Consider the following 14,116-nt stretch of genomic DNA (forward strand, 5'->3'; position numbering starts at 1 on the left):
TAATAAATCAAACACACCATTATTTTTCAGATCATCGGTCATATGTCTGTTTATTTTATCTCTGGTATGGATATTGCAATGTCTTTATTTGGCTGCGTGCGTTTGACTGGTAAATGGTGATTAATAAAAAGACAAGAGATGTAAAAGGACTCTTGCTAACCAGCAAAAATGCCTAAGAATAATCACATTCTCACTGTCCTCAGGTTTACAAGCTATATTAGTAAAAAGCAAGAAGCTATTGATTATTGTCTTCTACAAATAGGACATGCTTCTCCTACCAGCTGGATGGATTGCAAAACCACAGCATAAGCAAAAGGATTCACTTGAAGATATGCTGCATCTACTTCTGGGATCCAACAAGCAGCTAAAAGCTATCCCCAGAACAGATCCAAATCCCGTCAAAAAAGAAAGGACAACAGTGCTGCTCAAGTGAGCATGTGGAGTCAAAAGCAAGAAAACTCGGCGAAGGAGTCCGCGGCTCCCATACCGCTGATGGAATCTAGTCCGCTCGAAAGTCACAAGTAGGTCCTCGTGCTTCTCTGTTGGTTAGGTTTCCTGCTGAGTTTCTGTAGTTGCACACCGCTTTCTCTTGCAGAAGTCCTGTCTTCGTCTTTTGCTCAGAGACGCACATGCTTACATTTGCTGACCTGTTGTTTGAGCCCCGGGAAAGCGGGGGCAGCAGGCCGAGCGCTGCCTTTCAGGGGCAGAATCCTCCAAGCGATCCTGTCTCTTAGGATGTTACGCTGCAGTTTCAAAGACCCATGAACAAAAGGGCTCAGGAGCTTAGCATAGGGCTGTGGTGGAGTTCAGGTGCCTAGTCCAAAACTGCACTCTCAAAACCTCCCTGCCTAGTCCCTGAGGCTGTCGAGGAGGTGCCCAAAATCAGTGCCTCATCACTTTTAGTCACCATTTCAGTTGTTGTTTGCAAGGACATGCGAGAAAACTTGAGAGAATTAGTGCTACCTTGAGCAGGGACAAGGGGACTGAAAGCCACCTCTGCAAAGGGAAGCACCTAGCTCCTTTAGGCTGGAAAGAGAGCTCCAACAGGGCCGCACAAATGGGGCAAAAACCTAATGCTTTCACAGGGTTTCCTTTTACCCTCACCTCTGCTCCCCATGCCTTGGCCTCACATCTCCTGGACTCCCGCACAGAGAGGGGAGCTATCCTGGATTTCCTTTGTGCGGCAGGCAGCGAAGGCTCGGAAGTTGTTCCACGCCTGGGCTCACAGCAGAGAAGACAAAATGCGGTGACCGGGAAGATCAGGCACTGGGCAGATGCGCAGAACGGAGATGGAGCAAGCCGCTGAAAGGAGCACAAACTACACCCTTAGCTACAAGGTGAGGCCCATCAGAGGCAACTGCAGACAGGATCCCAGAGCGCAGGCTCGGCAGGGAGAGGACGAAAGGGGCTTGGTGAGAAGAACGGGGTTTTAAGCACAAGTGAAGCAACAAGCACAAGTGAAGCCCCTGCACTCCTGACCAAGCACATCCCAGCTAGGCAGCGTTTGGGAAGGAGTCTCCGAAGCCCACTCTCAAATTATTTTGTGCTGGCAGACGTTTCTTTTTAGCACATGAAATGCAATCATTCTTTGTACATGGGGTCCCCTAGACATCCAACTCAAGGGCTGTGCAAGTCGCTGAACAAGTGCAGCGTAAGAGGCCATTTCTGTCTGGAAGAGCATGCGACCTAATCTGAGACAGGAGATAGCAGGAGAGAACTGAATGTAATGAATGCAAGATCTGCTGGTACAGCTATCCCTGCACAACTTGTAGCACCACAAAGGCAAGATAACCTAACCCATGAAGTCACTCTGCAGAATGCAGCATTCTGCCAGCGGATCAGAAATAAATCCAGGTGAACATGTAATCCAAAATCCAGGGTCCTCGTTGCTTCTGTTAAAGGCACCCATTACAGTGATGATGGATTAACCGAGTTTAGCACCAATTGGGCTTATTGTCATGGCACTAGGGTCGGTGAAATGAAAATTGAACTGATGTGCTAAATAGAGGGCAAAATTCAGGTAGCAGCTCTCAGCTTGGACAAGCCGCTTTTCCAAAATGGGTGGAATTTCTCTGGACATCAGTGTTTTTGTTTTACTGAGTGGCAAGTATTTTAGCAGATGGGGCTCTGCAAGCATTGCTTCCTAGTGCCGAGATGGGGTGAAGTCTTTGCTCCATCTAAGTCACAGGCAAAATTTCCACTAGTTTTGGTGGGGTCAGGGTTCCCGTCACGGGGTAGTGATGATGGCTAGCTGTAAGAAGCAGATACCAGCACATGGTGCGAGCCCTTGAGGGAGACGGTGAGAATACTGGATCATTTATTTTGCTTAATCCCTCTTTATCAAGACAATACTTATTTTAAATTAGATACCTGCAGAAAGAAAGAACCCCTCTCCCTAGCCCCACGTACTTCCACATTTATTCCAACCCATTTAGGGTCTAATTAATTCAATGATACTTGATCTACATAAGAGAGCAAAATTTGTACCCCACCTCACTCCAGTAGCAGTCTAGGTGCTGAAATGCAAAGGTGCCCCCCAAACACTGCCTGCTTACCTGCTGAGGAGTATAGATGTCATATTCTCCGGGGGGAACTGGCGCACAAGCACTGGCAAAAATTCTTTTACTTCCAGACTTGGTGCTATAGAGATGAGCCACTTCTGGCACAGAGCCCAGTATGGGCACATTTAACATGTCAGCCACCGCTAAATCATCTTTGTGGGGAACCCCTCCAATCACGTAGGCGTCCTTGCCCTGGATAAGATTTTTTATTCTTTTGATCGTCTTGGGACTGTACTTCAGCTGAGTGGCCAAGCACATGGGATGGTTCTGTATAAAGATAGCATTAGTCTTGTTAAAAGGTGTTCTTTTCTCTTCCATGAACCTAATTTATAATGTTGCACACAATAAATACATTATTAATAGCAGGCTGGGTTATGACCTATCCTGTAGCTTAGCAGTTTAAATTGATAAAAGCTGTTGGGGTGAGGCTCCATAATCGTTCACATCTTTAGTGTGTTGGCAATGGGCTCACTGGGAATAGAACTAATTACTACACATCTGTATTTATTTGATCCACATGGAATTATCCTTCTGTCAGTCGGCAGAGAGGCTGGTGGCCTTTGGATAATAGTGATTCATCTCAGCAACACTTCTGGCGTGGTTTAACTCTAAAGCGTCTAGAAATCAATACAAAAAATGAAGAAAAACCCCTATAGCAGGGAATATATTTCACCATACAGCGCAGCAGCATTTTAAGTGATTCTTTGAGAATAAAACACTTTGATTTACAAAACCTATCACTGATCACATTAAATTATAGGGGATATACATTTCCATTATACAGTAGTTCTTACAGCTACAGTAAACTTGAGTGCAGAGTACTTGAGTCAGAAAGCATTTTTTAAGGCTAAGAGGTTTCAGCTTTTCACTAGGAATTTTCCATTTGTTTTTCCAAAGCAAATGTCTCTCTCAGGACAAGCCATTCAGAAAAGACATCATGCCCTTTAAAATTAAAGTAAGAACAGCCATCACGAATGGCTGAGTCTCTGAACTATTCGCTACACCAAACCCATGCTTCGGTTGCAGATCATTCTGCGTATCAGGTCCTCTTCTGTAGCTTTCCAGGTGTACGTCAAGAGTGAGACAGAGAAGGATGCCACGCATAGAAGAGTCCAATGCTCCTTTATCGAGCCAGTGATCGTTACATAAAGACACATCCTACAAGCAAGTTTTCTTTACTTGGAGACAACTGATTTACTGCTCAAGCACAGTCCTGAATAGGGATCGGCACAAGCACCTGCTTAAATGTTTTCACAGCTAGGACCTCGAAGACTTTTCCTGCCAAGTTCTGCCTCCCTGTACCTCACAGCCCAAAGCATAAATCTTGGTCTGACGCAGGGAGCATGATGGAAGTGGCCCTGCTCCTTCTCTGAAGCTCTTCGGGTTGCTCCACAGTTACTTCTTTATCCCAAGGGAACAGTGCAGTGCTCCAAACAGTGGTGCTTTAGGGAGAAATGAGGGATAGAAACCAGGGAAAGCAGGTGATCCTCTGAGCTCCAGCAAGCTATGCTTCTCTCCTAAGCCATGGCATGAATTGAAGATGCAGGGGCCATCTCATGGTCTCCTGGCACACAAAGCTCTACCCTGCAGGGGAGACGGGCTCAATTTTCAGTCCCGGTCACTCACTCTCCTGGGCCAGAAGTGATGATGCAGGGAGGAGATCTCCTTTGTCTCTCTCCATAATGGATTCTAGAGTTAATTAAGATGTGCAGGAAACAGGGTGTAAAATCTAGTTCATCCCTGCTCAGACAGCGGTGCAGTTACCGATGCGCAGTGTGGAGGGGGAGAGAGTGCAAAAGCAGGGGAAAGCAGGGAATCCTCATGATCCCAACAGGGCAGTCCATGGCACGGGGATCAGTAGGCTGAGCACATGGCCCAGGCTGCAGCTCTCAAGCCACAAGCGACTCGACTTCTCACCTGTGGCTCCTTGCACAAAACATTACTGGCTCCGTCATTCCTGCAGCCGCGAGCGACGCGATGCACACAGCGTCTGTCTTTAGCCATGTTAGCTACTGACTTCAAGCTTCATGTTAGCGACAAGACTTCATCACGAGCTACTGTGCTGTAGGGTTTTTCTTTGGCACCGGAGCATGTTTGCCACAAGTCACCCAAGGGCGTATAAGTTGCTGTAACTCTGTGGTTAACCCCCCATTGCTAATGTAATTTCTGAGTTTCTCTGGGCTAAGGGAAAAGCCACTTCTTGTATCATCACATTTGGTAACTTGCTTCAAGGTGCCGACAGCCAGGCCCTTGGACTGGACAAACTCAGCTTGGCACCTGCCTCCGAGATGCACAAGGGCAGTTAAAAGTTCCTCCTACCATACTCTCCTGAATTTGATGCCAGCTGAGAACCAGCACAATTCAGAGCTTCATCTGGCTTCATAACCTCCAAGGGGCCAGTCCAAGAGCCAGAGACTGCCTAACCACATGAGTGTGTGAATCCCATCCCCCTTTACCTGCCCATACCAGAAATTTGGGACACAGCATGGCATAGCACTGTGCCACCTTGTGACTTCCTCTGGACCTGATTTCCCCAGGCAGGTGGTTAAACTGGCTTTAAGGCTGGTTTGTGCTGTGGGTTCAGAGCTGAGTAGCCTTACCAAACAACTGGGATCTGGTCCCGTAGGGTCGACCTTATGGCTGCCCTCAAGCTCACACCCACCAGCCGTCCGCATGGAAAAGGTCTGAGCTTGACTCCTGCTGCAGTCCAACCCAACCCGAGATATTCTGCTAACATACAGGCCCACCCTGCCTCTCCCTGAAGTGTGTTGGTGCTCATGCACTGGTGGCAGGCCACAGCCCTTGTAAATTCACTAGCAGCTTCACAATTTCCTGTTCTCGACTTCTAGTCCTTCAGCATCCCACGTCCTGTCTTTACTGCCTGGATTTGGAGCCGAGCACGGCAGGAGAGACGAGCAACGTGCAGACTGATTCCTAGAAGGGCTCTCCACCTGGAACAGGAAGCATAATGTAGACAGCTGTGGTGCAGACCACAAGTAAAATACCTGGCCCAGGCTGGATGAGGGCACCTACAGGTACAGGCTCTGTCCTACATATCAAGACAGACACAGCCTAAATTTCCATCCATATGCTGGTATTTTGTGATACCAGAAAATACCAGGTACAATCCAGGTTCAAAGCACAATCAAGTACCACGAGGGCATATTGACACTGCTACCTAACACCGTTCCCAGGCCAGCCGTTTGGCTCCAAACCATTGTAAAGCAATGTGCAAACTCCAGTGCAGCCTCTTCCCCCTGCAACAGGCCATCGTTCCCTGGAAGCAATCCAGGGCATTAGGCCCTGCAACACTGCCTCCTGCCCTTGCCCCCTGCACTCGCCTCCCGGAAACATGTTCACTACTCACCTGAGTGCTGCAGGGGTAACCCAGGATGTGAACGCTGGCCCTCCTGCATCGCCTGTCTTTGCTGCCCGCAGTTAGAGCACAGACGTGCTCCGTTTGATTTTCCTAATCCATTTCTTTCTGGAATCAGTCTGCACAATCCCTGCCTCTCCTATGCTTCCTGCAGGCTGCCACAGCAAGGCAGTGTGGACCAGGAGATGCAGCTCGTGTGGCTCAGGATGGCTGAGGGGAAGCTGAAGGCTTGCCTCCAAGCAGAGGCCCTGAGACAAGACTTCATCGCGAGAGGAACCAAAAGGAAGAGGCTTAGAACAAATGCGTAAAGACCTAATCCAGGGCACCTGAAACAGGCTAGTGTGCAAACTCACAGCCTTGGAAGCCAGTGAGCATTTTGCCTCAGTAAGGAATGCAGATTTTCTTGGAAGACGCTGACAAAAAATGATAAATTTCTACTACATATTAACAACATGGGGTAAATAACACAGCAACAGCCCAGTGGAAACAAGGCAGTTTGAAGGCTCGATGTGCTAGCTACAACTCCCTTTGTCTGCATTGGGATTCTACCTTGTGTTCATAAAACTTGGCGGAGCACATTTTTCCTAGTGAAGTAGGAGCTCAGGGTACGTCAAATGCAGTACAGCAACTGCATTTATAGACAGTCCTGTTGGACTAGTACCTTGAGTGTTCAATAGCAGAGTGAAGACGGCTGTGCAAGTCCACGAAGGAACCAGGTAACCCTCGCCAATGGCTGTGGTCTTCAAGTATATGCATTTCTATCATACATTTCCCAGGTGAATTAAAGCTGCACAACACGGTTCCCAGTGGATTTCACACTTCTCTGCTCTTCACCTTTTTTGGCTTAAAAGCAGCTTTTGTTTGGAGTCTTTTTAAAGAACAAACAGGAAAAAACGGCTTTATTTAAGAAGCGGCCTGGCTGCAAGTCGGAAGATGATCAGCCCAGTTCTTGCTGAAGCCCTTTAACCAAAAAATAACTGGTTTGCAATACTGCCTTGTGCTCAGATACAATACAGATATGTTCATCAATGACTCTTTGAAATGCTGCAGATACAGCAAAATAACCCATTCAAAAGCCCCTTGAAAACATTAATAATTCAAAGTATTTGACATTCATCATGTCAGAGCTTTCCATGTGGTCTCATTTGTAGGGTGTCAGCCTATAAAATGGAGCTATTTAGAGCTATTTTGCACTGTTTACTTTAAAGCCTCTGAAAGTTGTTCCCATGCACCGTATCATTTTGGCAGAGACTGTGTGGCTGAGGATTTGCTTTTACGGTTTGCAAAGTTTAAATCGCATTGAGTTTGCACAGAAGATCTGAGGTGAAAGAGTAAGAGCAGCTAAACCTGAGAGGTGTCATCTTGCTTCTTTCTAACTTCAGAGAAAAAAAAACCCAGACAAACCTGTATGAATTGCTCTTAACTATAAGAGAAGTGGCTACTATGGGGCGTGTGTAGACAAAACGGGGACCCTAAATTGAAGTGGTGTGTTTTTAAAAACACCGCTTCAACTTAAGGCCCTTTAAACCCCTGTGTCATGCACAAACCTGAACTTACCTGCCTCTCCAGCAGCGGGCAGGAGAGGGCAAGCTGCCAGCAGGCGGAGCGGTCCCTGGGCTGCAGAGTGGGGTTGGTGCCATGGAAGTGGTGGTCCCCCCCCGCAGGCAGCACTTGCCCACAGGCATCCGGCTTGGGTGGTCCTGCAGGGCACCGCAACTGTGGAGGGAAGCACTGGGCCCCGCGCAGCTCAGGCAGACTCCAGGGGGGAAAAAAAAAAGCTCTTGGGTGAAGCCTGCCTTCCCGGGCTGCTGCCAGGCTGCCCGCACGGCCTTGCTGCAGAGCTCCTGAACTGCAGGGAGCCCAGTGCTTCGCTCCGCGGCTGTAGGGCAGCAAACTAAAACTCCTCCTCGGAGTGCCCCAAGTCATTTAAGGTGCATTACGCCACCGAATTTGCTACAGAGGCTGGAATGGATGCGCAATACGCCGCCGACGCGTGCAAACACCAACACCATTAAAGCGGTGCAAAAGCATTTAACTCGCTTTAAAGTGATGTGCACACATGCCCCTCATTTCGCCTACACACGGCCACGGTCCCCATTCAGCAAGCCCTCCTTATTCAGCACAGCACTTAAGCATGTGCTTAAAGTTATGCACATATACCAAGGTGTTTTGCTGAATGGAAGTGGACCTCCACAGATGCCTAAAGGCTTTGCTGAATTGAGACCTAGACTGGGGTAAATTGGAGAGAGAATACATTTGCACAGTGCAGTAACAAAACATAAAATTATCATCTTACATACAACAAATATAAATGGCTTCTTTGCCCTTTGAAAGAGTTGTTTTCAGAGAAACTATGCAACAAATTACTATATGAAAAAGAACACCTGGAGAGATGGATTTTTTTTTCCCAAAAAAAACTAGAGCAGGGGCTTTGAGTATAGACTTAATGTATAAAATCTAGCAAAGATCATCGCATTTCACACATGTCAAATAGCAGGTCACCTGCTATGGATTTAAGATTTACAGTATAATATGTCCCCCTGCCATATATAAACTTAACTGTATTGCAGTATTTCAGAAACACAGGATTTAGACCCACTAGTGCTTTGGGTCTCTTGATATCCAATACCTGGATATCAAACTGGCTTGACAGGACTTAACCAAAGTTAACAAAATCTTACAAACACTTTTAAGGGGCCATTCTTTAAAAAAGGCTATGAATTGGATTTAATTGCAATAAACATCATATGAATGAATGCATGAATGGATGAAGGGCTCTTCAGCTATAAGGAGGTAAATTTTGAGTAACAGAAATACTTTTATTGTTAGGTTTTGCTCAGAGTTATAAATCTATCAAGTTCCCAGTCCCAGACAAACAGAAGCTGGATAGCAGGCTTCAGACAATTGGGGTACCTCAACTACGACTATAAAGCTAAACTGGGATATTTATTTCCAATGGTCTAACTAGTAGTCTAATCAGTAAAGCTCTTAAACTTGCAATAATATTTCACTGATGTGTACCAGAGCGTTACAAGTTATAAAATTTCCAATTTAATTTTACTGCATCCCTCAAGCTGTAGTAATTAGAAGACAAACTCACAGGGAAGCTGTTTATAGCTTCAGGGGTGAGAATTTTGAACCTGTCCTGCAGGTCACCCATGTCCTCAGGGTTCCCAGATCTAACAGCTGCCTGCAGACCCAGGAGTTTATTGTAATACTGCAGTAACTCCTCACTCAGATGAAGGGGGCAGATGTAGATGACGTCCACGTTGGCATCTAAAACAAAGGGGCACAGTGTTCATTTTCACAAGCAAGGTAAACTCCGTCGTGAGCTGGTTCTCTGACAATTCCTGACCATTTGCTAACAAACAACTAAAAGCATGCAGGAAATAAAATGAGATTTGTAATTCCCAAACCTTACTGGTTTAACTGCATTTTCTGTGCTTCAGCATTTCTCCAAAGACAGGTCAGCAGTGCAAAGAAATAGCTAGTTTCCAGAATTCAATCTGCAGAACACATCGGGGGCAGAATTTTCAAAGCGTTACAAGGGGATTTAGCTGCGCGACTCTTATTACCATCAATGGGAATTGCGCACTGCTTTAAAAATGTATCCCATTAACTTCTGCAAATTATAAAACTGAGCTATTAACTTTAGAAAGCTGATGAAATTGCAATTTCATACTCTGCCTGGATTCGGCACGGCCTGTTCTTATCCTTGTCCTGTCCACATAAAAGCTCACCGTAGGATGCCATTAATGACTACTGCAGAGCATGTGTGCATGCAGATTGGCTAGCTAAAAACCCCGGTGTGAAAATCTGGGGTCTCGCATGTGAAACGGCTTGGGCTGAAAGACTGCGTGTGTAAACAATTAGATGTGTAAGAGTGTCAGACTCTGGTAATCCTACCATGGAAAACTGGAATCAGTGTGTTTCTGCAGAACGTTAACATTAAACACTGATGAGTTTGTGACATCAATGGAGTTTGAGCCTGACAAGGCACTTTGGGATTTTCAAATGCAAAAAGCACTACTAGGGGCCCTACCAATTCCCACTGAAGGCAATGCAAATCCTTCCATTCTCTTCGCTTGGCTTTGGAGTGAAAGCCCTGAAAGGACCAATGACAAATTAATACTACCTGCAAAAGGGTGGGCAGCAATTAAAAGCTAGGGGGAACGCAGTACGGAGGAAAGTATGAAACTAGTTTTATAAATGACTTAGAGTAAGGAATTCCATTTGTTTCTTTGATTTGGTGCACAACTGCAGGAAAATAACTTGCGAAATAAATACAGGCCAAAATCTCAACTGCAGTATTAAAACAATTTATGCCAGCTGAGAATCTGGCCTATAAACTGAGCTCTGCAGAACCACATAAAGATTTCATTACTGCAGAATTTTGAAAAGTAATTGAGATGAGGGGAAGAGCCTGTTTGATCTCTGGTCGATATGCAATCTCACATTCAGTCACTTAATTAGATTTGCAAAAATGCCCTGAAAAGTGACCAGCCTGGACACAGTCACCCATCTTCGCTGTGATGATGAAAGAGCTAATCATCTTGATCTAACCTGTCAACTTACCCCTGCGAATGAACAGGATTTTGCAAGGCTGAGTTAACTACTGCTCGTACTACCTTACTGACAGCTATCATGTTCTCTTTTGGACATGAAATGAGCTGCACAGACAGACTTCAGAAGTATCCGATCTTATTAATATATAATAGAATCACCGTGATAATCTAAAGAAACCAGGAAACCAAATGTGGCAAATATTTTTGCCCCTCCATTTGGCATAAATTAAGCATATTGCATATGATAATTATTACAGCTCTTAATATGTGGATTTCTTTTAAATTTCAGTAAAGAATTTTTTAGCCACAATCTTCCTGTCACTAGATTCATTCGGTAGTGACCATCTGTGTAAGGCTGGTGTTGTCCCTTAAAGTTTCTAACAGTTGAAATGTAACAAATCTATCTTTACAGAAAAATAAAAGCTGTACTGTGGAAAAAACAATACGAGTGCCTAGATAATATATAAAGGCAATTACATTATTATTTTAGGCTACTGTAATTTTCTGGAACTAATACCGTTTTGTTACAAGCTTACTAAATGGCATTTATGAAATAATAATGATACTGAAATATATATGAATCATGTAAAGGATGTCATTCCAGGAAGCCAACAAAGTTGGGCATTGACAAATTCATATTCTTCATTGCTTTGCTTAAAGGAGGACTGTCATGCTGGGAAAAACTTTCTAATGTATGCTTCTTGCCTCATTTGCTAATTAAAAAAGCTGGTTTAAATAAGGGCTTAGTCATTTCCAGCATCTCTTTTTTTTTTCTCTTCCCAACACGACTCTGAATGCAGAGTTGCAGAATTATGAACCTGATTGTGCAGGCTGCTACGCACCGCAGACTACCCAAGCGCCCTGCAGGATCATATTGTCTCACTTCGCTGCAGAATCAAAAGGAATCCATGTGCCCCCCCTAAGAACATCTCAAGAAGCAGCAAATGGCATAAAAGACTGACCCACTATTATAAGCCTCTTTTGAGCATGTACGCTGTCTAAATTCAAGATCACAACAGCAAGGAAATCCTCCCCAGCGTTTCTCCTTTACTTAAGGATGAGAGACAACAGCAAAGAAGAAGGCAGCTGATTGCTCTGACTGTACCTTGGATGTCACACAGCCTTCCCATCTGCAAATTCTGCTGGAGAGCAAAGTCAGACATATTCTCACGAATGCTTTGGGAATAACCTAACAAAAAAAAAACAACACATGCACACACACAAGCCCAAGATTGCACCAAAATATTAATCAATATAAAGCTTAACAGGTGTGTTAGAGACATCAGATCTTAGATACATTAATTACATTTTCCTGTTGAAGAAAATCCATTTTCTGGGGTAATCTTACCCCACGGCAAAGAAGTTTATTAAAATAAATAAATAAATAAATAAATGAGCCATTTTGAAGTACAAATGTAGAGTGCAGTTCTGCTCCTGTTCGAATCAAAAGAAATCCTACTGCTGCTGCAGCCAGGAGGAGAGGTGGGCTCATAAAAGGCCAGCCAAGAAGCTGATCTTACTACTATAAAAGCTTCAATCAGTTTATTTTTATTTTTACTGATGGAGTAAAATACCAGGACTGGGAAAACACACTGAGCATTTTAATGCTGGTGAGAAGTGCCCAGTATGTTCCTGTTACAGAACTGTGGTTTACTGATGTGTGAATAGCTCCCATCCAATATATTGCAAATGCATCTCAAATTCATTATGAACTAACAGCCAAATTTAGGCTGAGCCCCTTGGTTGTCTTTATTAAGGGTATGCTGATCCTGATTGCTAAAGCAAATATATACAGCAAACAGGAAGATCAAAAAACCTTAAAGTTTAATGCTAATAAAATCCCTACTGATATTATATTTTTGCTTTTACAATTTCCAGGAATGTGGCCTTTTGAGCTGTCTAAAATACCCTCATCTCTCTCTCTCTCTAATGTAATTATGTTTTTTGCAGCAATGAGGATGTAGCATTTCAAGTTTTTAATATGTTACTCCATATGTAGCATAACATTTGCGAATTTAATTAGCTACTTTTAGCAGCATCCCGCCTGTGTATCAGAAAATCTTTGGATAAGGACTTGAACATCATAAATGTGATAAACTCTATAACCAAAAAGTATGTTCATGCATGTATCTTACTTGGATTTGCAAAAATCTAGAACTCATTCTTTTGTGTCTCAGACCAACACGGCTACCAACTACATCCCTGATTACTTGGATTTGTGCATTTTATGTGTTTTTCTTGAAATGGCAAAGAGAAATAGACATTACCATAATTACAGATCCTTTCTGACCAAGCAGTCTTTTCTATCACAATTTCCCTCAAAGATAAAAGGCAACAAACAATGTCTCCTTAAAGAGCCCGTCCAGAGTACAATGTCGGGGACATCTGATCACTTTGTTAGAGAGGATGCAATGGGTGAGTAACAATCCGTCGGAGCTAGGATTATCTATTCAGAGGTCAGATTTCTATCCGATTACATCCTCATCTTCTAAAAGGCTCTTGAAAATAGCATGTCTATAGGCACTATAATCTCTAATTGTGCAGACTTTCAAATTCGGCGAATCTTAAAGGAACCTGCTGAAAAAAATTATAATAAACACATAAAATCAATTACGGGTTGGTAGAGCTGTCATTAAATCAATAGGATGTCCAGCCTAACACTGCATGTTTAACAGATACTCTTGGCTGGTCTGTTAACAAGAGCTGGGAACGCTCAATCGCTCCGTTTTCCCATACATTTGCACGGGACTAGCTCCCCAAGAATGTGTTTGAACTAAAATTTGTTTAAGATTGAAGTGTTATCTTATGGAAAGATAACTATATCAGTGGGTCTGCCAGAGGAGGTCTTGATTAGAAAACTAGTTATAAGTAGCCAGCTGCATTACAAACGGGATGGCAGTGCCACCCTGTCACGTATGGAAGCATAGAAGGAGATACTAAAATGAAAGGCTGCAAAGATTTAATCCATGTCTTTCTAAAGCAACCCCTAATTTTGGATGCCCCAGATCAAGCACATAACATCAGTCAGTCTTGCTGAACCTGGAACATTAGTTTCCATGGAACTACGGTATTAGCGGGTACAGGAAAATGTTGATTTTAATCTTCAGAACATCTGAATTTCATGAAATGTCTGCAACGTAGGGCCCCATTTCACAGATGGGAAAACTGAGGCATCAGGCCTTTAAGCGACTCCCACAAGGCTCCCAGGCAAGTCAGTGGCAGAGCACAGACTACAGTAAGCTTCCTGACAGCTAGTGCTATTAGTAATCCACTAAGAAGTGGTGCTTTCAGGAATATAAAAACAGGCTACTAGTTCCCAGAAAAACACTGTTTTGTATTTAAGAAGCCAGTTTTGGCAGGAAAAACACATGCAGGCTGCCATTTGGAAAATGGCAAAGTATTTCAAAGGGCAAGTGTTTAAAGTTGGTCCCTACGGAGCAAATTTCAGTCAGTTTTATACTGGTGTACTTTTGTAAATGCAAAGGAATATTAACCCAGCTACATTATGTTATTTGTTTTTAAACTGGTTACCTCAGTGAAAAAAAAATACACACCAAATCACCCAGACATTTGCCCGCTGGCACAACTCCATTTGAGTTCAGTGAAACCAGGAC

The 14,116-nt window shown here is 44.0% G+C and overlaps 1 protein-coding gene across 6 annotated transcripts in view; it reads right to left on the minus strand.

Moving 5' to 3' along the window:
• IQCH (IQ motif containing H) overlaps positions 1-14,116 on the minus strand; it is a 108,610-nt gene that overhangs the window by 60,130 nt on the left and 34,364 nt on the right. For all 6 annotated transcript variants that reach the window (XR_002087018.2, XM_019477493.2, XM_019477491.2 and 3 more), the window contains 3 exons: positions 11,608-11,691; positions 9,038-9,213; positions 2,556-2,828 (listed from right to left, as the gene is read on the minus strand). Coding sequence is in view for 5 of the 6 variants with exons in the window: in XM_019477493.2 (XP_019333038.2) it covers positions 2,556-2,828; positions 9,038-9,213; positions 11,608-11,691 (533 nt within the window). In the remaining variant the exon portion in view is untranslated. The remainder of the gene's footprint in view (positions 1-2,555; positions 2,829-9,037; positions 9,214-11,607; positions 11,692-14,116) is intronic.

This window comes from Alligator mississippiensis, chromosome 11, assembly GCF_030867095.1.
Source record: "Alligator mississippiensis isolate rAllMis1 chromosome 11, rAllMis1, whole genome shotgun sequence".
NCBI classification, from domain to species: Eukaryota; Metazoa; Chordata; order Crocodylia; family Alligatoridae; genus Alligator; species Alligator mississippiensis.